Here is a 23,277-nt window from a genome sequence, read left to right on the forward strand (position 1 = left end):
CGGGCGCTGCGGCCGGCGCGGCACCCCCGAGCCCCTCCGGCACCGGCACCGGCACCGGCACCCCCGAGCCTCACCGGCACCGGCACCCCCGAGCCCCTCCGGCACCGGCACCCCCGAGCCCCTCCGGCACCGGCACCGGCACCCCCGAGCCCCTCCGGCACCGGCACCGGCACCCCCGAGCCCCTCCGGCACCGGCAGCGGCACCCCCGAGCCCCTCCGGCACCGGCAGCGGCACCCCCGAGCCTCTCCGGCAGCGGCACCCCCGAGCCCCTCCGGCACCGGCAGCGGCACCCCCGAGCCCCTCCGGCACCCCCGAGCCCCTCCGGCACCCCCGAGCCCCTCCGGCACCCCCGAGCTCCTCCGGCACCGGCACCCCCGAGCCATGGCGGGGTGGGGGTCGTTCTACCGGGGCGAGGGGCTGCAGGAGGAGGAGGAGCAGCAGGAAGAGGAGGAAGGGTCGGACGCGGTCGGTAAGGTTCCTCCGCCCCCTCACGGAGGGCAGATCGGGGCCCACTGCCTGCTTTCCAGGCTCCACGGGCGGCGAAGGGGCCGGTGCTAAAAGTGTTTCCCCCCGTTCCGTAGCGGACCAGAGGGTTTCGGGCCGGGACAGCCTCATCTTCTTGGTGGATGCCTCCAAGGCCATGTTCGAGTCCGACGGAGAGGCAGAGACTCCTTTCGACATGACCATCCAGGTAGGGATGGATAAACTGCTAATGGCTAAGGCAAGACGTTCACACACGCTCCTTTCTGAAAACTATTTTCTTGTAATTTTGACCTGGGTGCGTTTTTTTCAGTGCATCCGGAGTGTGTATACCAGCAAAATTATCAGCAGTGACAGGGACCTGTTAAGTGTTGTGTTCTATGGTACAGAAAACAACAAGAATTCGGCAGATTTCAAGCACATTTATGTTCTCCAGGAGCTGGACAATCCAGGTAAAGGGGTATGAAGGTTGTGTAAAAAGAGGGAGTAAGGAAATTGGTGTACTAGCATTGTCAATAATTCATCTCTATAAAATCAGAGAGCTATCAGATAAGTTCTTCTTACTGAAATCTACTGTTGGCGGTGGGGATAGATTTAGATATTTATTGAATGCTTAGAAAATTTATGAGAACCTAGCGTTTTCTCTTAGTGTTGGTTCAGATCCTTTTCTATGCCTTTTCTTATATTTTAATGTGGTGGCTTCACTTGCTGTCTGCTAAACCATAGAGTATCTCATCAGAACTCTTGAATGTCCATCAGAGAAGTGTGTATCCGTGTTAAGGCACCGTGGATTCCAGCTGATGGAGAATATCACTGAATGGCTGAGATTGGATTTTGGAGGTCATCTTGTCCAGCCCTCCTGTTCAAGCACTGTCAGCAGGAACAGGTGGTTCAATATGGTAGCCCGTTTGGAGTGTTCCAGCTCTTATTTCCATAATAAGTTCTGCAATTCTTGAATTTTGCTCTTTCATTTTCTTAAGAGTGCATACCATCTGCTTGATAATAAGTGCTGGTTGCTGAATTGGAAAGGCAGTAGAAGTGCAAAGAATACATGCTAGTGGTGACAGATTGTCTGACAGTTGAGAGTTTTCTGGGGGAATTTTGTCTACAACTTTTCATAGCAGCCTTTATCTCTGATGATGTTTGATTTCATTTTCTTTAGTAGGGGTTGCTGGTTTAACGACACAGGGGCTTCTCCTGAAATAATTGCATCTTGTCCTATTTTCAGAATTTATTACAATAGAGACCTGATAGGACTGTCTTAGGTTCTTCTCCCTTTTCTGGCAGACAGTGCCTTATAGGTCTTGATTTTTTTCATTTTCCTCTTTCTTCCCTGCTTGTCCTTTCTCCCATGTTAGAGGCAGTAGCCTTGCCATGAGGATAAAAACAGCACAGGTGAAAGGTGGGTGTTCTGATGCCTTGTGAGGCTGCCTGGAACAGAGGCTAGATGGTGTTAAAGGAATAAAGTAGGTATTTATTAAAAGGCCTTCAAAGTATACAGCTGGGGCAGTACAAGAGCCTGGCTGTGGCTCCACCCAAGATGGATGCCTGATCACGAGGTTTCACACTTTTATGAGTTTTGGTCCATTTACAAATTGGGGTCAATTGTCCAATTTCAGCTTCAGGTTACCAAGTCCCATCCTCCTGGATGGCTCTCCTCAGTTTGCTGTTGCTCACAATTTTTGGGCCTGAAGCTGCAGTAGTGTCCTTGGTTCTCAGGCTGGAAAGGATTGTTTTGTCTACCTGCCCTGTGAAGAGAACTTGCTAACACTTTATATGAAAGTACCAATGTAGTACAGAAGCTAGAAAATATGAAAGCTAAAACTTAAGGCATCAGTTCAAAAGGAGCATAATTGTGTATTTGCTGCTCCTGGAGAGCAGTCCTAGGGATAAGGAAGAGATGCTATAGGTGATTATTATGGAGTACGTAATTATGAACATTTACATTCAAGGACAGATGAGGAGATGAAAATAAAATAGTAGAGGGAGAGGAAAACATTTTCAAATGAAATTTTGTAAGTGCTATAGAGCTTAAGTGAAGGACAAAGGAAGAAGCTCTGCAGAATGTAGTGGCTGAAAAATGAAAGCTTGTCTCCCACTGTAATGAGGTGAAAACAGAACCTGCTGTTAAACAGGTGGGAAAAGGAGTCCTAGCTGGGTTGAAGTAATCCTCAGAGCTGCAACAAGGCTGTGGACACCTGACCTGAATGTTGCTGTTCTCAGCGTGGTGATGTGTGGGCTTCATCTCACCTCTGTGTGGATTCTCTCTGATACGAGGGGCGAGGAAGGAGGAGGAGGAGCTCTCCACCTTCCCAGCATGCTGTGGAGATGCAGGATGCATTTCAGACTCCTCTCTTTTCTGTAGTGGTGCAGCAGTCTGCTGGGCCTCTGCAGCAGGTGCAGTTTGCTGCCTTTGCTGCTGAGCACTTGGCATTCAGTGCAGGAGGTTTGCAATACTTTGATCCCTGTCATTTTCCCTTCCCCACAGAAAGAGCCCATATTGGTGCCAGGGCATTTTGTGTCCTCTTGCCCTAGCAAGTGCTTTCTGTGCTAACTGGCTTGTGATATTGCAGATGTTAGGGCGTGCTGGACAATTTTGTCAGCCAGGTGTTGGAAGGACGCTGCCACAGCGGTACTTGGGAGCATTCCTTGGATGTCAGCTGCAAGGGACCCCCGGTACATACTTAGAAGAGCTCGTGGTACTTCTGTCAGTATTTCTAACGCCTGTGAATGCTGTTGCCCCTCCAGGTGCGAAGCGTGTTCTAGAGCTGGACCAATACAGGGGAGACGAAGGACGGGCACTTTTCCGGGAGACCTTTGGCCACAGCGCTGACTATTCCCTGGGTGAAGCGCTCTGGGCCTGCTCGAACCTCTTCAGTGACGTCCGAGTCAGGCTGAGCCATAAGAGGATCATGCTCTTCACCAACGAGGATGACCCTCATGCCAACGACAGTGCTAAAGCCAAGCTGGCCAGGACCAGAGCTGGTGATCTGAGAGATACAGGTCATTATTTCCACTTTTAATTTTAGACACAATAAACGTGGTGAATCTTTGCAGCAGATGTTACCTGCATTGCTGGTTTGTGATGGAAAAAGATGTAAAATCATCAGAACTGGGGAATGTTCCTGAAAGTTTCTAAACCAGAAATTTAGTATCTAATCTAAATTAGAATTTAAGTTTTCTGATCTGGTATCCAGTAGCTAGCACTTGTTTTCTAGGATCACCTTCTAGTTTGATAGCATAAATGGGGACATGACAGGGCCAAGAACATAAACTTTTTTTTGTTATTGTACCATTTTTCAGGAAGGGAATAATAACACCAAGTTAACACAAAAAGAAAACTACTTTAATGGTTCCATTTTGAATTAGCTGAAGGACATCAGCCCGAGTTGAGAGAGTAGATAGCATTAGCTCATCTGTGTAGCTGAGGTAACCAGTGTTTTTGGAATTCAGGAGATGTCCTGGATCTAGAAGCTGTGAGGCTTCCTTAATCCATTAGCCCCTGTAACTAAACGAAAGGGGTTTTCTGAATTTGTACTCCCCTCTATGCCTGAGGTAAGATTATATTTTATAGGAGCTTATCAGAGCCATTTCATATTCAATGCTGTCCAGATTCTTAATTAGAGAGGAAACATTTTCTATTCAGCATTGTTTTGACTGAAGTTAAAGAATGTGTTTTGCCTCTTGCCCTAGAATCGCCCCTTTCTCCCGAATATTTCACATCTGGTACAGATGACAATTTGGAGCTTATTCTCACTTAAATTATTTGTGTAGATAGAGAAATCTGAGAGTGCAGAGATACGTGCTGATGCACGTATCAAAGAAAAAAGCAGTTTCTTATCCTGCTCTTTATCTCTTCCATTGTTTCTAGGTATCATCTTGGACTTGATGCACTTGAAGAAGCCTGGAGGGTTTGATGTCTCTCTGTTCTACAGGGATATTATAAATGTAGCAGAGGATGAGGACCTTGGGATCCATTCTAAAGAGTCAGAGAAACTGGAACATCTCATGAAGAAAGTACGAGCAAAGGAGACAAAGAAACGGGCTTTAGTCAGGTTTGTGCCTACTTATGATACATCATTCAGCAGGGGCACCTGATGTTATTTTCAGACTTGATCTCATTTTCCTCTTCTGGAATGATTGGTCTTTAAAGGCATCGGGACTTACATTCCTCAATCTTAATTCTTTAGTCCAAGATTGGTGTTTCTTCTGTAGCTTCCAAGGATATTTGTGGATGAGAAGAGCAGAGTGGACCTCTTTTTTCTTCTGTGTGATGTATCCTGTATTGAGCTTGGCCAGAAATTATAATTTGTTAAAAAAATTACATAATTGCCAAGTACTTACCTAAAAAGCTGCAACATAAAAAATTGTTTATAGTGAAATCTGATTGAAATTAGGCTTTTCTTGCCAATATTAACGTTAAAAAAAAACATTTGAATGTGAATGCTAGGTATTTTTTCCTGTTATTAATAGTTATATGTTGCCAGTCTGTCTAGGTACTTGGCATGGATTCACTCAGCCTTGATATTTCTAATCTCCTACTAAAAGATTAGAGATACTTAAGAGAGATTACAGGGATCTTGACAAAGCAGATAGGAAGTATTTTTGGAACCACATGCTCCGTAACAGTTGTTTTTTTAGGAAGTGAGTTCATAGCAGAATGGTGTGGAAGCACAGTAAGGGAATGATCTTCACGACCTAATGTTTTTTTTTTCCAATAAATATTTATAAAGTATCCCAACCAGAGCTGTTGTCACTGGCATTCTTGCTTTTACTTGCAGCTTTATTTTCTTTTCTGGCAATGTTCCTCAAGTTTTCTAATAGCTGGGGAGGAAGAATCCCATACCAGTGATACCTTTTACAAGAGAGGAAGTAGCATTTGTAGTAACTCACTGTTCTGCTCTCATAATTTGATGATTACTTCTAGTTTTAAACTTTTGCATCTATTTTTTTTCTCTACTGATTTATATTTTTTCTTAAATCTTGGTATTGTTTGTCTTAGTGGTTTTTTTGGGGGAGAATTTTGCCTTCTGTGCAAACAGCTGTGAGAATTCATGGACATTACAATAAGCATAATTGGAGTACCCAAATGGGGACTTGTCCTGTGCTCTGTTTGAGCATAGCTGCCCTTCAGTGAAAAAAAGGTCAAAGAAATATGGTAAATTACTTGTGTTTAGATAACTTTTTGATGAGAAATGATGATGTTGCAAGAATATTTTTATTGAAGTGAGATTATGACTCAAGTGATAGTATGTTTCCAAAGATATATGTGATTTTGGGGGAGGAGAACAGGAGAAGGTCAAAGGAAATAACTTACATGAGGAGGTGATTTTCTTCTGCAGAAGTGATTTTTCAGCAATCTCAAGTCTGTATCTGCTTTTTTACACAGGCTAAATCTGCATCTGGGCAAAGATGTGGCGCTTTCTGTTGGTGTTTACAACCTTATTCAAAAAGCTTATAAACCACTTCCAGTGAAGCTTTATCGGGAAACGAACGAACCAGTTAAAATCAAAACAAGGATGTTTAGTGGAAAAACAGGCAGCTTGCTCCTGTCCAGTGACACTAAAAGGGCTCAGGTAACATATTGATTATGTGCCTGCTTTTTCTTGTCTCTGTGATGTGTGAGGGAGATGCCAATTCCCTTGCTGCTTTTGTTTGTATTGCACTTTCGGGATGAGCTACAGAAATATTTGCATCTCTATGCACCTGGGGACAGGCTGGTTGTGTTGTGAGCTCTGCAGGGTGAGAATGGGTTGTCACCCTGGCTTGACTGCCATAGGAAGGCATAGCTGCTGTTGGGAATGCTGTCAGGAACACAGGTCATTTCTTTCTGTAAGGCAGGATGAGGTTGTCAGAGCCTGACCTTGAGTGACCCTCTGCCGTTGCTGCTGCTGTCAACTTTTGATTCCTTAGGAACAGATTTGGTCCATTTTGTTAAACATACAAGTGTGAATCACAGCAGAGTTGGAGCTATTTTCCAAACAAAAGACATGTTACCTTTGGAGGTTTTTGTAGAAATTTTTCTTTGTTTTGCCTTCCTGCTTGATAGTTTGGCTGATGTGAATTGAGTGTCACATCGTGATCAGGCACAGCTTTATTTCAGAACAGGTTATGTAGTTGCTAGGTATACTGTCACAAGTGTGCTTTGTGTCTTCTTCCATGTTAATAGCTCTTAAAAGTTGTTGTCTTAAAATGAAGTATTTAGTCTATTTATAGTGGATATTATTTTCTTGAAATAAAGTATAGAAGATAAACAGAAAGCTGAGCATTAAACCCTGATGTCTACCTTCAGCTGGACTATAATAGGGTTTTGATTTTGTGATGCATGAATAGTGCTACAGAAACATTGTTTCTCAGTCTCTGTTTCTGTCAGGAGCAGGTAGCTGACACATATCTGCTGAAATAAGTTTATAATTGGACAGGACCTCTGAAAAAGTCTGGTACAACCCAGCCCAGAGCAAGACTCACAAAACCAGATCAGGTTGTTCAGGGCTTTTTTGGGACAGCTCTGAAGAACTCCAGAGTTGAGATGTGACAGCCTCTCTGTATCAGGGCTTAGCCATTTTCTTAGAAAAGTGCATTTTGCTTATGTTCAGGTAGAACTTCCCTTGGGATAATGGTCACAGACTGTCACTTGCCATTTCATTGTGCACTACTCGTGAGGGTTTACACTGTCTTGTCTATAACCTTCTTTAAAGTGGTGGAACAGAGCAATTGCATCCTCTTCCTGCACTTCCTGCCCTGTCCTGCCTCCTGTTCCTCTTTTTTTCAATGCTGGCAGCCCTGTCATCTGCTCTTCCCTCGTTTAGACATATGGAAACCGTCAGATTGTGCTGGAGAAAGAGGAGACGGAAGAATTAAAACAGTTTGATTCTCCAGGTCTGTTTCTGATTGGCTTCAAACCACTTTCAATGCTAAAACAGCACCACCATATCAGGCGCTCCCAGTTCATCTATCCTGAGGAGTCCCTGGTGAGAGGTAAGCAAAGATGGCAAGAGAAGATTTATCACCTTGCATTAGTGTAACCTGCTGATTCATTGTGTGTTTGAGTGAGGATCATTGAGTGTAAAAGCTTTGTCTAACTTAAAAACTTGCTAATGTTAAGAAGAACTGTATTAACTTTTATTGCCCCTCTCAGTTGCAGATATTTCTTGTTTTCTTCTATAGCAGAACAGCCAATTGTGCTTCATGTTTATCCATCATGACAAAGCAGCAAATTTAACCATGCAGATGTAGTCACAAAGTATTTGCTTTAGCCATTCATGAAAGTGAAGGATCCTAGTACCTGACAAGAAGGTAAAGATGATTTGAAAAGCCCAAACAAAACCAAGCAACAACAACAACAAAAAAGAAAAACCTAAATCCCAAACCAGGGGAGATAATTGCTGGTTTTAAGTCCATATCAGCTAGGAGTGGAAACATGATACTCAGGAAGTATAGTTGAATTAACAGCGCTTTATAGGCTTGTAAAGAGAGAAGGCAAGGACATTTAGAACTGCTACTTTTTGCCTTTTTATAGGTATACATACGTATGTTCATCTAGAAATATATCCCAATCTGCAGTAGTAAGAAAAAACCTTTAGCTCCTCGGTCTAGCAGTGGATAAAGAGGGCTGAGTTATGACCAAAGGCTTTGCAGTGTCTGACGAAAGAAGAACCCTAATGCTTGCTTCTCTAACTGCAGTTTCCTGGCTCAACCACATTATTTGTATGTCAGTCTTTCCCTGACCACCGTGTCTGGTGAAATATACCTGAGACAAACATGTGTCTCAGGAAGAGTACTGAAGTCTGAATTCTTAGTGTGTTACTTCCACAAAAGGTCTGTGATCTGCTTCTATTATGATGTCCCACCACACAAAACTAGACTTTGTAGAAAAAATTTCACAGTATTTGGTTGCTCAGATGGTAGTGATTTCACTTCTTCCACCAGAGCTCTCACTGCTGGTCAGGAGAGACTCTCTAACATCGTCCATTTTGAGTCTTCTCCCTTCCAAAATCTGCTTTTTACCTCCACAATAATGGAAGCATTTTGAAGAAGTCACAGATTTTGAAACCTGTGATATGTAGGCTTATATTCCAGAACAAAGGAGCAAAGCTGTCAGTCTGACCAATCCAGTGTTTCCTTTGCAGGGAGTACAACGCTGTTTAATGCCCTATTGATAAAGTGCTTGGAGAGGGCAATGATGATGCTGTGCAGATACACCCCTCGCCGGAACGTCCCTCCTCGCTTTGTGGCCCTGGTTCCCCAGGAGGAAGAGCTGGATGAGCAGAAAGTGCAGATAGCCCCTCCAGGTATGGGAAGAGATGCCACCTTTCCTTGTAGGATTGCATGTAGTCAGTGTAATGGCGTCCTGTATTGAGGGAAAATATTTGTAGTGCAACCCTCCCTTAAAACTAGGGAAAATGCTTTCCAACGTTCCTTTTCTTCAGTTTTGTCAGTGTAAGCATCTGATGTTGAATCTATTTGTAAAGCCCCAGTCGCATCAGTGCTTGCTCAGGTATGACCTGGCTAGAGTGTTTTCCCTGCCTTCTGCCTCTTTTTAGCAGATTCAAATAACTGATATAGAAATGAAAAGCCTTTTTTCATGTTTGAAGACTAGACAGAATGTCTTTTCTTGAATTATGTTGTATCCTTGAATAGATTGTAAAGTATTAAATAATCTCACATAAAGTGAGCCTCATGCCATGTCAGACGAGTGGGGAATGATTAGGGAGCAGATTCTTGCTGTTTTGCATTTTCTCACTTTAAGTGCAAAAACATCCTCTGGGAGAATGTAAAGTTGGGAAGTAACAGTGCTTGTGTACTAAGTAATGTATTTCAGAATAATGTGTCAGAATAACTTAATTTTCAAAGAAATCTTTTTCAAGCGCAGCCCCAGTAAGAGGTGGGAGAGATGGACTAGTTGATGTCCTGCATATAAAGCAAGTAATTGGTATCCAACTCATAGCTATGAATTTAGTCTGAATGTCTTTCACAAAGCCAATAGAGATGTTGGTTACAAACACTGAGATTGGGATTGAGCGTCGTGCTGTAGGCACTTGGAACTATAAGGGATTGCTGTTGTTAACAACAAAACACGAAGTTAGTTTGGAGTCATCAGACCTCAATAATAACCATCTTAGTTTTTCTATAAATTATTTTGAGACCATGCTTCTGTGTAACTGTTGTCTTCCTCCCTCTCTTCTGTATAGGTTTCCACATGATTTTTCTACCCTACGCAGATGACAAACGTAATGTTGATTTTACAGAAAATGTGCCAGCCAGCCAAGAGCAGGTAGACAAAATGAAGGAAATAATTCAGAAGCTGCGGTTCAAATACAGGTACCTGGAGATAAATAGGGTGCAGGGGGTGGCATGGGGAAGAATGCACAACCATTGCTCGCTCCGTTGCACATGTTGTTCAGTTGTGGTGTTCCTGAGATCAGATTTTCATGTATTTTGATAGAAATTGCTTCTCTTTGCAGTAGCTTTGTCCAAACTTTATTCTTAATCATTCTGGATACCCAGGCACCACAATGCTTTATGTAGCACGTTCTGGAGTTCTTTGTAGAATTGCTCTTGTTCTCCGGGCTGTTGTCGTTTGTTGCAGAGGTATCACATTTTATTGTGGTTCTGCCACTCTACAGCAGATCACACCCAGATCATTTAAATTAGAGCACTTTAGAAAGAAGAGTTAGGCCTTTTTTCATTATAAATAAATAAATAATAATGCAATAAATGCTATGAAGTACTTTCATGGGAGATTTTTTTCCTAGATAGGTGGAAGCCACCATAACTGTACATAAAGTATAATACCACTATCTCCTTTTGCTTCATACAGCTTTCTGACTCTCAGACAGCATTCTGATGTGGGTGCTGCGTGACAGGAACTATCCTGTCATGCAGGATTCAGCAGGTAAACTGCAAAGAGGAAAAGCAGTTCTGATGAGATGCATTGTTGTGTGGGAAAGAGCGAAGTTTTATTCTGACATAAGTTGGTGGTAGATCTTAAGTGTTTTGTCTGTCTTCTTGGCAGCATGCATTGACATTTTGGGGGGTTCTTGACAGGGCTGACAGCTTTGAGAACCCAGTTTTGCAGCAGCACTTCAGGAATTTGGAGGCTTTGGCGCTGGATATGACGGAACCAGAACAAGCTGAGGATCTTACAAGTGAGAGCTATTGGCGGGTGTGAAGGGAGGCAGGGTAGGGGACTCGTGACTCTGTTATAAATATGTGCTACTACAAACCCTAATGTATTTTAAGAAATATTTCAATTGTGTGGAGTTTCACTATGTAGGATTCTGGATGTGTCCCTTCTGAAATACTGAAACCTTATTTTCTATTGCTGTCACTTTTAAGGTAAAGGAAAAAAATGCTCATTTTACCATCCAAAATTAAAATTGAATCACCTCTTTCCTATGGTGAGAAATGTTTTCTCTGAAATTCCTCTCTTCAAGATTCTCATTAATATTTCAGTGTGATAAATGGGCCAAATGAAGAGAATTATTCTGCTGGGGGCAGTGCTGCCACCTGCTGACTGGGAGATTTTATGTGTCGGTGCCTTGTGTAACCACAGAGTGCGTCAGGAGCGAAGGGACCGCAGTGGGTCATGGGGTCCAGCCCCCCTGCTCAAGCAGGGTTATCCTACAGCACATTGCACAGCATAAGTTCCAGGTAGTTCTGCAATTATTTCTCCTGCGAGGGATACTCTGCAGCCTCTGTGGGTGACCTGTTTCAGTGCTCAGTCACCTTCCCAGTAAAGTTCTTCCTCATGTTCAGATGGCTCTTCCTGTGCTTCAGTTTCTGCTCATTGCCTCTTGTCCTGTTTCTTGGCACCACTGGGAGCCTGGCACTATACTCTTGACACCCTCCCTTCAGATACTTAGATGAGGTTCCCCTCTCTGTCATCTCTTCCGGAGGCTGAACAGTTCCTTCAGACTTTCCTCATAAGGAAGCTGTTCCACTCCTTTAATCATCTTTGTTGTCCTCTGCTGGACCCATTCCAGGAGCTCCATATCTCTCTTGTATTAGGGAGCCCAGAACCTGGACACGGCATTCCAGATGTCCAAACTCTTGATATTACCAAGAGCTGTAAATTTCTCATTTGGGAGTATCGTAACACAAGTATTTGCATTTTTGCATGCTTGCAGGACACTTGTGGACTAGTTATTACAGAAGCACCGTTGTGTCTGGTGATGTTGTGGAAAAATAGTCAGACTTGTTAGCACCAATGCAGCTTTAGGAGGCAGGTGTTCTTTATTACAGTACTGGATGCATGAGGGGATATTTCCACCAAAATCGTGCATCTCTAGAACAGAAAAAGCTGTTTATATAGGTTTTCTCAGAAGAAACATACACGTGGGTAATCATTTCCCCAAAATCATTAACATGTGTCCCGGTGGTCTCTCTGGTGGTTGTAGTGCTTGATGAACTGGTGTTACATCCCAATACAGAGTGAAGTTGGCATACCTAAGCTAGTTCATATTTTGTGAGTCCCTTCTTGGTGAATATTTAACATGATCCTACAAAATATTGTGTGGTTCCATACACTAGTGGTTTTGTAGAATGAGCATTGTATTTTTACCACCAGGTGAGCTGATAGTTCATCTGGCAATAGGGATGGCCTTGTAGATTTCCTTGTGATCACACTGTTTCTGAGAAGGCAAATTTTTATCTTTTGCCAGTGCCAAAGTCTGAACAGATGAGCCACAGGCTGGGCAACCTGGTGGACGAGTTTAAGCAGCTGGTTTATCCCCCTGACTACAATCCTGATGGGAAGGCTGTAAAGCGAAAACAAGGTAAGTAATGGTGGTGCAAACACAGAATATAATGTCTTTATTCTGTTTAGAAGCTTCTGTGTTTTCAGTTTGTCTCATAGTTTAAAGAAGCTGCTAGTGCAGCAACTGCCGATCTCCACAATGAGGTACTACATCCAGTATTGATTCTTAGAGAGTAGAGAATATTGGTATCCAGTTGGAGAGTTGCTGGTGTGACAAACTGCAGAGTGAAGTATAGGAAGTAATGTGGGTAAATGACTGCAGAATATATATGTATTATATATGTACCATTTTAGCAACTTTCTGTTCTACAACAGAATAGTAAAATCACACTTTCAGTTTGTGTTGGTGAGACTTCTATACATGGACTGTTTAGCAAGTCCAAGATGGGCATCTTAAGGGCTAAATGTGTAAGCAATGCTGAAGTCCACGTGTAATTTGGGAGTCTATGAAATACTGCATAAAATGAGTGTCAGTTAGCTGAGCTCCCTGTGGAATCATTGCATTCTGCTGTCTCAACGAGAATTCCTTAAGTTTCATTTGGAGGCTGATGTTTGCATCAGAACACAAAGTTTCATACTTGAGTTAAGATCACTCCTATCAATGAAATACTGCATGAGTTACATGGTGGTGCCTGTTTGTTAAAAGAAAACATGAAAACTAGGTCTGCGAGTATGTAGCTGGTAGAGCACCATGTGCTAATGGCCATTAACTATGGTGGGTATAAGAAACATTGATGTCTTTCTAATTTTTTAAATCCTTGTGATCTAAAATGTATCTTTCTAGCTTCTGATGATCAAACTGAGAAGAGGCCCAAGGTAGAAGTCTCAAAAGATGAGCTGTGGAATCATGTCCAGAAGGGCACTCTGGGCAAGCTCACTGTACCTGTCCTGAAGGATGCATGTAGGTTTTTGGAGCTGAGGTGTGGAAGCAAGAAGCAGGAGCTCGTGGATGCTTTAACCAAATACTTTAATGAGTGCTAAGCTGGAGAGGAAGGCCCTGGTTTACTTCTGTCTGCTTAGAATCTTGATTGTCTTAAGTGGGTGCTGTGTCTATTGAATCTTGCTAGGGAAGAGATGGCAACTAAATGTTGCTCTGTCTAGCAGTGGAGAAACTTTTTACTTTGTTGTGAAACATCTCTGCAAAGTTGGATTCTGTTGACAGAAGCTAAAGGCAGAATTAAATTGCTTGTGAACTCAGGTCACCCACTGCACATGGACAGAGTTGTGCCTTTCTGGTTTCTTAATAAAAGCTTGGACCTTTTCCTTTGCAACACTGACTATGCTGTCTCTGCGTCATAAAGATAGCAGAATTCAGTTCAGGGTAAGGAAACACAATGATCTGTGTTAATGGCACCACATGAATTCAAGCAGCAGATTGAGTCTGTGTCGTAACAGAGGGTATAAATATGTATTATTCTCCAAAACTGCCAGTATCAGTACTAGTAATCAAACTGGGTTCTTTTCTGCCATCACTGTTACAAATACTACCAGCAGATCTTAAAAGAAAAAAAAAATCATTATTGGGAAGTAATATCCAATCCCTTGGGCAAAAAGCGGGCACTTAACAAATCTGCACACACAAGTCTTCCATTTTTAAATGGTAATAGCAGAAGCTGCTTTAAAAATGGAAAACAAATTGTGTTCCCTGGAAGGCTGCAAGCATTTATCCCAATTAAATTACTGAGATGGCATAGAGGTTTTCCACCTTTCTAAGTAAATATGAGTCAGACTATTGTGCAGGCTTCTGTACTCAAATATGTGCTTTTAAAATAGAATAGCAAGGTATGGAGAGAGCCCTTGTTACATAGAGTATTTTTACTTTCTTAGTCATACTTATGAAGGCTGCAGCTGGGTGTTTTGGGTTATAGACTTCCATCCCTGGCATGGCCCACCTGTCATGCAGTGCAAGATGACTAAAACCAATAAAGAGTTATTGCTTTTGCTTTAGGAAATTACTAATTGTTTAGTGAAAATCTTAACTTTCTACGGGACACAAACACTGGATACCTGAGGTGTCCATTTCAGTCTGCATAGTGTTTTTAGTGTCCAGAGCTTCCTGTGTGTGGCTCACCAACTGTCCTCTGACCAGTCTGTAGTGTGGCACGTGTGGAGCCAGCTGTGACCACCCTTCTGGCACTGTGCCTGTCCTAGCTGTGCCAGCACGCTGCTCACTTCTACCTCCACAATTCCTCCAGAGAGCAGCTAGCCTGCACTGAGCTCTGCAGTACTGAAACTACATTACCTGTTATACTTCCAGTCAGCCTGGATTAGTTATTTTTAATAAAGATTTGCCTAAGCACTCAATCTATTTTGCCCTTGGGCAAGGAAGTTACTGTAAATGCTTGTCTTAGCAAGGCTTGAAGAGTGGAATAGTGAGGCTATCGTGTCTGTAATTCTCTGAATTGAATTCTGCAAATACCCTTGTTAATTTCTCTCTTGGCTTGCTAACCCTCAGGCACACTATGTTCCAGGCTTTGGATGATTGTGGCATGTTTGTTCTAGGTTATTTAGATCTGCCTCCTGTTTTTTCTGTTTTTTTGTTTTTTTTTTGTTTTTTTTTTTGTTCTTTTTAATAGCAGGCTATCACATTAAGCAGAAGTTTAAAAGGGCTGGTGATGGAGTGCTTCAGAGCAGAAAAAGACAGTTTTGCTTGCTCAAGTATCCTTTATTTCTGCTCCTTGTGTGCTTTCTCTTACATCATCAGTCTTGGTACAACAGGGCAAATCCTTGGCAAAGCTGTAGTTCTAATGTAGTTCTACACACAACTAGCTCAACAGTCAGCATCAGTAGAAGGGAACAGGAGCCCTTCTAAACCTCATACAAATAAAAGGATTCTGAAGTATTTGTATCAAGTTCACCTCAGCAAGGATTGCTGGTATCAGCCATTTACAAAAATAGACAAACATGATGTCTTAAATTTTTCATGAGCTCACTTCATCTGCTTGGGATGTACTTATGAAAGGTATGAAGTTAGTGCTTCTGTGGAAACATTACAGGAGAATTTATTTTCCATTCTGCTGTTGCACCTAATGGAGTTTCCATGCTATTTTGCTTTGGCATCTGGCATTAGAAAACAAATTTGATATTCCAACACAGGGGTTTAAACTTAACCAATCAGAGCAGAAGTGCATTTATTATACAATATGTATTTAACTACAACTAGGTCCATAAAACCACCACTAATCCAGACTGCTGTTGGTGCTCCATGTTCTTTTTCCAGGACATGACATAATACAGCATTCTCTTCTTGAGACACACATTAATTTATCTGAAAAATTACTTGTTCTCTGTTTCCTTGGCCATGACTTAAAAGGGTTCATCTTCAGTCAGGTGACTAGAGTGCAGTAGTAGCTAAAAAGCATGGCACTTTTTATAATTAACAGCCAGATGTAGGGTACTCGTCATCCACAACAGGCTGCTCTCTGCCCTGTGTTTTGTACTTCACTTCTCTAGGAATCCCAACCTCAGTGGTAACAGTCCATGCAAAGGAAACTGAAGAACTAATTACTGCACTGCAATAGCCTTTAGGCAACCTGTGAGCAGTTTAGCTTTACAAGCAGAAACACTCCAGAGAGTTGCAAACACTTCACCAAGGGAATGACAATTCTATTTAGCTTTGCAGCATTTTTATTTCTTCTTAAAAAGTCAGTATTTAAAAATAATCCAGTTAAGAGAGTTCCCCTTGTCTACTGCCACAAGTTTTCTGCTCCCAGTGCATCTCTTACAGAAGAAGTCTCTTGTCTGGTTTCAAGACCAAGGGCTGTGCTGATCTCCCTCCATCTGCTGCTACACAGTAGCTGCTGCCTACCTTACATCTGCCTGTGCTGCTCCATCACTGACTCCAGCAGCCTGAACACAGGGAACCTTTTCCTCAGTAGCCTAAACCATTCAGAAACAGAGCTACTTATACCTGCTGGAGGCTCAAGCTTAGCAACACAGAGAAAGCTGACGGGTGGGTTAAAAAAGCCCTGAGCAGGCAGACAGGAAGACAAGAGGGGGACTTTTTTTTCTGTCCTTCTTTTAAACATAAAACAGGAAACACAGTTGTACAGTCACTTTTCAAGAAGTAATAGTATGAGAATGAATGTGTTGGAGTGGAATAACAGAAAAGCGGGGGGATAGGAGGCGGAAACACTAAGAATTAAGCCATTATTAAACAAAAATGTGGCATTTTGAAATGAAACATTGATATCAAAACTATCATCTCAACTGAAGCTAAACATTAATTTCCCCTAAGTTGCACTTTCCTATTTCACACACACACACTCATGGGCACTTAGACCAACAGTCTTTCTATAGCTTGCTGTACAGACTGGATCTGAGGCTTTAGCTGTGATCCCTCCTTGATGGTGATGGAGCAGGCGATGACAGGCCGGGAAACGCCGCATGCCCGGCCCAGGGCTTGCTTGGAGCGCACAAACACGTAAGGTACGTTCTTGTCCTCGCAGAGAAGAGGGAGGTGCAGGATGATCTCCAAGGGCTCCGCATCTGCTGCCATCACAATGAACTCTGCTATCCCTCTGTTCAGTGTTTTGGTGGCTGTAAAAGAAACTCGAGTCAGTCTAGGTCTTTCTGGAAAGCACATCTAATGTAAAACGACTTCAGGAGATGCTGAAAGTGGCATCAGTGGGAAGAAGATCTAGTATATGGGGCTTGAGTTTTAAGAGATTACTGAATTTATATCCTTAGGAATTGTGGGTTTTTAACAAGTTTGACTATGTGAAGTCTCAAGCAAGTGTGAAGGGAGGTTGTGAGCAGGTTGCACTAGAGTTACCTTCAAACCGAAATCTTTTATGGTTCTGAACTGGTTAGGCATCTGGTAAGCCTACTGCCACACCAATGACACATGCATGATTACAAACCAAGCACCAGGAACGGTTTGGGAATCTACCAGAATTGCATATAAATGTCAAAAAGATTACAGTTTAGTTCTGTCCCTGAATATTGTTAAAACAGGAGGAAGAGAAAGGAGACACACACCTGCAATAGCCAGATCTATATAAAATGAGTGATTCACAGCTACAGAGAAAAGACAATGTCTACCCATGGCATCTCTCAAAATCCTTGTGACTTGTAGCACACTTTTCAACATACAAGTCTCACCTTCATTGGCTCCCTTGCGTAGCTGCTTATAGTTGCAGGATTGCTGCACAAGATCCAGCAGCGTTTTGGTGAGCTGTGCATCAGCCAGTGGGTAAGCTTTGGGATTCACTTCTGCCTCACTCTAAAGGAAAAAGTAGAGAATATTACAATAGGAGCAAAGGAGGCTTTGATCCGATCAACACTGCTCAGGCATCATGTCCACCACATACACCGATTTCTGAAGTCGTGTCTAATCTGCTCTGCCCATACAGAAGAAACACCATTGCATTTTACTCCTAAAAGAGTAAGGATTCTTCTTGTATCAAAGTAAAGGGGAAAGTAAGAAAGATATGCTTTACATCAAAGTAAAGAGTGTATCTACTCACAATCTACACCTTACAAACCTGCAGCAGTGCACTTATGGGGCAGTCTTCGGGCGTTTTATACCACAAAGACTAGACAAAATGAAACACTTCAGTGCACCTTAACAGTGCAAATTACCCGACTAACAGATGTTTTGAAGAAATCACCAGAAGAGCACGCATCGGGGTTATTTCTGCAAACCACAAGTAACAAGCGTTAACACGGGCAGCGGGGTGGCACAGCAGCGAGGTCACAAGCGGTGTTAGCGACTGGCGCTGGCCGAACCGCGGCCTCTCCGGCTCCCAGCACGGCGTGGGGGTCACCCCAGACACCCGGTCCCCCATTATCGGGTGAGCCCAGGACCGCCAGCCCCCCGGGCCTCCCGCCCCGCAAGCGGGGCACCCCCGCCCGCCCGCACGGCCTCCACGTGCTGCCCGCCGCGCAGCCGGAGGGCGGCCTCCCTCTGTCCCGGGCTGGTAGGAGTAGGCAGGAGGAAGAAGAGTAAGAAGAGGAGAAGAAGGAAGAGGAGGAGGAGGAGGAGGAGGAGACCGGGGCCCGACGCCACTCACCATGGCCGCGGCGCGGTCGCTGCTGTCGGCCCGAGCGCGCCGTGAGGGAAGAGGCGGGAGCGCCGCTGCGGCCGCCGGAAGGGAGGCGGTGCCGGGGCGGAGCCGCCAGCACCGCGGGGCGCGGAGCCGCACGGCAGCCCCGGCGGCGGCCGATGGCGGCGGTGCCGTGCGGCGGTCACGGGCCGCGCTGGGCGCTGCCGCTCCGCCCGCCGCTCTGCCTCGCCTGCGCCGTGGAGACCCTGGGCGACGGCAGCGCCTCGGTGCGCAGCGCCTGCCCCGCCGTCCCTTCCCGTGCGCGGCTGGGCCGCGGAGCCCCCTCCCAGCGGACCCCGCCCCGCCGGCTGGGCTTCTGCTCTGCGGCGCTCAGTTCGGGTCCGGGTGCCGAGGCGGCAGGGCTGGCCGAGGGCCACACCGGCCGGGCCCCGGAGCCTAGTGGCCCTTTTGCGCTCAGGGTGGTGGGAGCAGCGCGGGGCTCGGGCCAGGGCCTGACGGGCTGCTGTGTTTGATCCCTAGCTGGTGCGCAGGAAGCATGTCCTGTCCCGTCTCCAGGATGCCCTGGCCTGGCAGACGCTGCCAGTCGTCCAGCTGCTGGCCCCAGACGAAAGGGTGTGCATGCATTTGATAGGAACTCTCTTTGGTAAGAGCTTTGCTGAGGCCTGGTGCAGCAGCGGGGAAGAGGTGGTTACCTTTTGTTGAATACATGTGAAGCTTCCCCACATTTGAAGCCAAAAAAAAAGAGCAAAAGAACATTGAGGTGCCTACCTCCATCCTTCCGCGGTTCTGTTGTGTAATTACTCCCTGCAGAAAACTGCCTGTCGCTGATTTAGAATAGGTTTATTAATTTTCTCTTTCCCCAAGGTGCAGGCTTGGCATGTTCATAAAGCTCTTACGATATTTCAAAGTATCTTGATGTATCTCTAAAGTCCTTCTGGAGAATAGGGAGTGCCTGATATTTTGCTTTTCCCTGAATGCTCTTCATTCTGGTCTCATGCCTCCGGAGTTATATGGAGATTCATACAGAAATTAAAGTGTGAGCTTAAAAAGGTGTTGCAGGATTTAATATTGAATGTGCAAACCACAAATCTATGTAGTAGGATTTTTTTACACCATCACTTTACATTTGTAGAAGTCTTTGTGGCTGTACAATTAAAACCTGCTTTCTGCTGAGTCAGCCTCAGCAAAATAGTGTTCAGCAGGATGTCAGAGAGTGTCTTTCCAGTAAGTCTCTGTGATCTTGAACTTCTCTTGGTGGTTTCTGTTTGCATAGCAGGGAAATGTCTTTGAAATGTCTAAAATCTTGATGGAGAAGAAATAATGGAATTGAAAGACAGAGAGTAGAAATAAGAGTGCCTTCAAAGTACAAATACACCAGATTCCTTCAATTCCACCATCTCATTTGCACATCACAGATAATTCTTGTTCTTTGGGGAAAAGTAACCTACAAGACCCTATCCCTGCCTTGACACACTGAATTGTTCAAATAGTTGATTGCCCATAAATTGTGTTGGGCATGTTTTGGAAGCAGCTTTGATAGAAACATAACTTTATGCAGTTTTTATTATTTTAATTGCACAATTTTTTTAATAGTGTGTGCACACATAATCCTTCAGAGTAGTGGAAAAAGTGGTGATTGTGGTCTATTGAACCCTGCACTGGCTGGTCCTAACACAAAATACCTCAGAAGACAGGGATGCTGTGCTTGCATTTCAATGCTCTTGTCTGCTTTAATAATTCTCTAAGAAGAAAATTCTCTTTAAGATTGGGTAGTTTGAGGACAGCTTTGGGTTGTACTGTGTGGGAGGATGGATTGTAGGAGAATAGAGGTACTGCTGAAGGCAATCTTACCCCTGAGGAGCTGCAGCTGTACTAATTACCAAAGAGCAGGAACAGCCTTGCCTTCAATAGGTCACAGCTGTGTCCATAAGGATGAGTGTTATAAAAGAATGGGTTAGGGGCTTGAGAAAGCATTGGAGTCAGTCTGCTGTGAGGAGTAAGGGTCAGGTTAGTATGTGCTGCTGGGGACAGAAAGGGTCAGGTGTGTGTGTTAGGGCCAGGAAGGGTTAGTATGTGCTGCTGGGGACAGAAAGGGTCAGGTGTGTGTGTTAGGGACAGAAAGGGTCAGGTGTGTGTGTTAGGGACAGGAAGGGTCATGTTAGTATGTGCTGCTGGGGACAGAAAGGGTCAGGTGTGTGTGTTAGGGACAGGAAGGGTCAGGTTAGTATGTGCTGCTGGGGACAGAAAGGGTCAGGTGTGTGTGTTAGGGACAGAAAGGGTTAGTATGTGCTGCTGGGGACAGAAAGGGTCAGGTGTGTGTGTTAGGGACAGGAAGGGTTAGTATGTGCTGCTGGGGACAGAAAGGGTCAGGTGTGTGTGTTAGGGACAGGAAGGGTTAGTATGTGCTGCTGGGGACAGAAAGGGTCAGGTGTGTGTGTTAGGGACAGGAAGGGTCATGTTAGTATGTGCTGCTGGGGACAGAAAGGGTCAGGTGTGTGTGTTAGGGACAGGAAGAAGTCAGGCAGCCTTGTGGAAGAAAGAGAAAAGGAGTCAGTGTTGTGAGGAGCTGCCCGTGAGCACTCACAGAGAGAAGGTAAGAAAGTCTTACAGTAAGATAATAAACTAACAGTGACAGTCAGTTCCCATCCACCATGGGTTGGAACAGTGACAGTCAGTTCCCATCCACCATGGGTTGGTGCCAAGCACCGATGCCAACAATTGGTGGCCCATATGGGGATGGATCCTGATAGTACTGTACTTGGCCTAACTCTTAGAGCAGTTGGAATCCCAGTCTAAGCATGAGGCTACAAACACTGACATGTTTATTTTCAGTAGAGCTTCGATGAATCAAGGATCACTTGGTGCACTTAAGAGTGCAAGGGGGACCTCCCCAGAATTTTGAGCAGTGCTGTGAAGGATGTATTAATAGTGAGTTCAGGAAAATAGATTTGGAGAGGGAATATTGGAATAAGCACAGGCAGAAAAAAGAGTGTTAAGAGAAGTGGAGTGTTACTTATGAAGTGGTGTGTTTCAGATAAGCCTGAATTTCATGCAGTTGATATTGTAATGTTCAGTAATGCTGTGTATAAATTTTTTCTAAAGAGTTACTAAGGATTGGGCAGATGAGGCATGAAATAAGTAACTTTTTCACTTGTCATTACATTGCTTTAGTTGGTCAAAATTCTGAGACATCATGGAGCCTTCAGAGGGGAGGTAGTTTGATTGGATGTATTGGAACAAGTGATTTAGTGTGGCAGAAGTGGGGGTCCAAACCATATGCCTGATGTTATAGGTTGGAAGGGGGTGGGAGGTGGAGTTTCTTGTTTGCTGGGGTGTAGTAGAGTGAGACAGTGCTTTATTTCGATATATCTAGTCTTGTATTCTCATTCTAAAATTAACTCATGAAGTGATGCCTTCAGGTTCAATTTAATGTTGTAATCGTTTCCAGATGATTTAAACATGGTGTTCAGGTTTGGTTTCAGGGTTTTCAGTACTGTGGAGGGAGAAGACTGTTCATAGTAACTGGTAAGAATGGAGGACACAAAGAACAAAACTCCCAGCTGGGCTTTGACTTCCGTCATTCCGGGGTGTTGTTTCAGCTGTGTAATACTGGATACACCCAGTGAGATGTGGTGCTGGCAGCAGTTACATATTCCCTGCCATAGGTGGAGCCATTGACTTCAACTATAATGCGCATAAAAAATTTGTAAGAGAACCGAGTGTCTCGTGTCCCTGTGTCCTGCTTATGGAGGCACCTTCTGCAATACTCCTGGACAGTATCCACCCTTGTCTGACAAAGTTAGGCTCGTGTTATGTGAAGCAGAGAGAACACAACAGTTCGCAAAAAAAAAAAAAATCAACTAATTTTAACAAGAACGAATTACAGCACTGGTGATCAGAAGCAGGAGTGAGTTCCATGACATGTTGTGGTTTGTCTTGTAGGGATGTTGCATTCTGTGGAAGACAGCAGTGCCCTGAACCTACTAGTTGAAGGTGAGAGACAAATGCCACATCTCAGTTACTGGTAGTTTGTGAAGGGGTGAATCTGTCTTGTCTGATACCTATAGTGAGATGCTCAGCTTTGACACAGCTTCAGTGGGGATGACCATCACTATCCATGTAAAAAAAAAAAAAAAAAAAAAAAAGTGGTCTCCTCCAATACTGGGGGGCAGGGGAGTGCATGCATCTTTAAATATTTAACATTTCTCTGACATGTTCTGTGTGTGTTATGAGTTTAATATCAGATGGGTGACAGTGCCTCAACTTAGGCATCTTTGGACCTGACCAAATTGTCAAAGCAAATGGAAGTCTATGGGACCTACTGCTTTCTGTATAGGCTGTAGATTCCTCTTCCTGAGCAGTCTCTCATTTAAAGCTGAAGGAAATGTCTGCAGGGCTGACAAAGGAATCTCTGCAGTCCACTTAACCCTGGGCACCTCTGCTGAGTCTAGAGATATCAGCAGTGCAATGATGCATTTCATGACAAGCCATGAAAGAGCTATTACAAACTTCTTCCAGCAGGATTTTAGTTTCCAGGCACTTGCTTGAAATGGGGTTGAAAAATGGAGAAGTATTTGTCATGTTACTAGTCTGTTGAGAGATGGATGCTCTCTAACAGAGCAATTTTAAATTAGGGTTGCCCAAGTCTTGAAAGTGTTCTAAGTTTCTGAGAGTTTGGGGCAAGAAAGGGCTATTAAACCATCTGTAAATTACGTCTCAGACATGCTTCTGCCGAGATGCATAGCTCTGTAGCTGAAGCAGGTCTAGTAATGCCTTGGACAAACCAAGAAATGGTGAACGCAAAAGGCTCTGGTATTTTTTTTTTTAGAATGCTTTCCTAGGATACAAATCAAAAGTGTAGGTTTTCCAAATGAGTCATGCCATGACAGCAAGCTGAATTGAAGACAGCCTTATGTGTGCACAGTGTCTCAGTGAAGGGGCTCTTGCCAAAATTTTATCAGCTGAACATTCATGTGCCACTTCTAGAAGTACTGGAAGAGGAACTTTGCTTCCTGCAACTGGCCTGCTGG

General features: G+C 44.1%; 3 protein-coding genes across 4 annotated transcripts in view; 2 read left to right on the plus strand and 1 right to left on the minus strand.

Annotated features, from left to right (window-relative positions):
- Positions 1-327: 327 nt before the first annotated feature.
- Positions 328-13,510, plus strand: XRCC6 (X-ray repair cross complementing 6). 2 transcript variants are annotated; one of them, XM_068191402.1, is made up of 12 exons: positions 328-470; positions 583-692; positions 795-933; positions 3,230-3,484; positions 4,353-4,536; positions 5,871-6,057; positions 7,291-7,459; positions 8,611-8,772; positions 9,673-9,802; positions 10,529-10,629; positions 12,145-12,258; positions 13,024-13,510. In XM_068191402.1, the coding sequence occupies exons 1-12, from the start codon at positions 383-385 to the stop codon at positions 13,218-13,220; spliced, it is 1,836 nt and encodes a 611-aa protein (XP_068047503.1). In that variant the 5' UTR covers positions 328-382; the 3' UTR covers positions 13,221-13,510. The 2 variants fall into 2 exon arrangements, with proteins under 2 accessions (XP_068047503.1, XP_068047504.1); XM_068191403.1 differs by lacking the exon at positions 3,230-3,484.
- Positions 13,511-16,494: 2,984 nt separating this feature from the next.
- Positions 16,495-18,381, minus strand: SNU13 (small nuclear ribonucleoprotein 13). Its single transcript, XM_068191427.1, has 3 exons — positions 18,254-18,381; positions 17,343-17,463; positions 16,495-16,778 (listed from the first exon to the last, which is right to left on the minus strand). Exons 1-3 carry the CDS (start codon positions 18,254-18,256, stop codon positions 16,516-16,518), a joined length of 387 nt encoding a protein of 128 aa, XP_068047528.1. The 5' UTR covers positions 18,257-18,381; the 3' UTR covers positions 16,495-16,515.
- Positions 18,382-18,388: 7 nt separating this feature from the next.
- MEI1 (meiotic double-stranded break formation protein 1) overlaps positions 18,389-23,277 on the plus strand; it is a 38,882-nt gene continuing 33,993 nt past the window's right edge. The window contains exons 1-3 of the mRNA XM_068191432.1: positions 18,389-18,513; positions 18,767-18,890; positions 22,190-22,240. Of these exons, the coding sequence (XP_068047533.1) occupies positions 18,406-18,513; positions 18,767-18,890; positions 22,190-22,240 (283 nt within the window). The 5' untranslated portion in view covers positions 18,389-18,405. The remainder of the gene's footprint in view (positions 18,514-18,766; positions 18,891-22,189; positions 22,241-23,277) is intronic.

This window comes from Anomalospiza imberbis, chromosome 5 (assembly GCF_031753505.1).
Source record: "Anomalospiza imberbis isolate Cuckoo-Finch-1a 21T00152 chromosome 5, ASM3175350v1, whole genome shotgun sequence".
Taxonomy (NCBI): Eukaryota; Metazoa; Chordata; class Aves; order Passeriformes; family Viduidae; genus Anomalospiza; species Anomalospiza imberbis.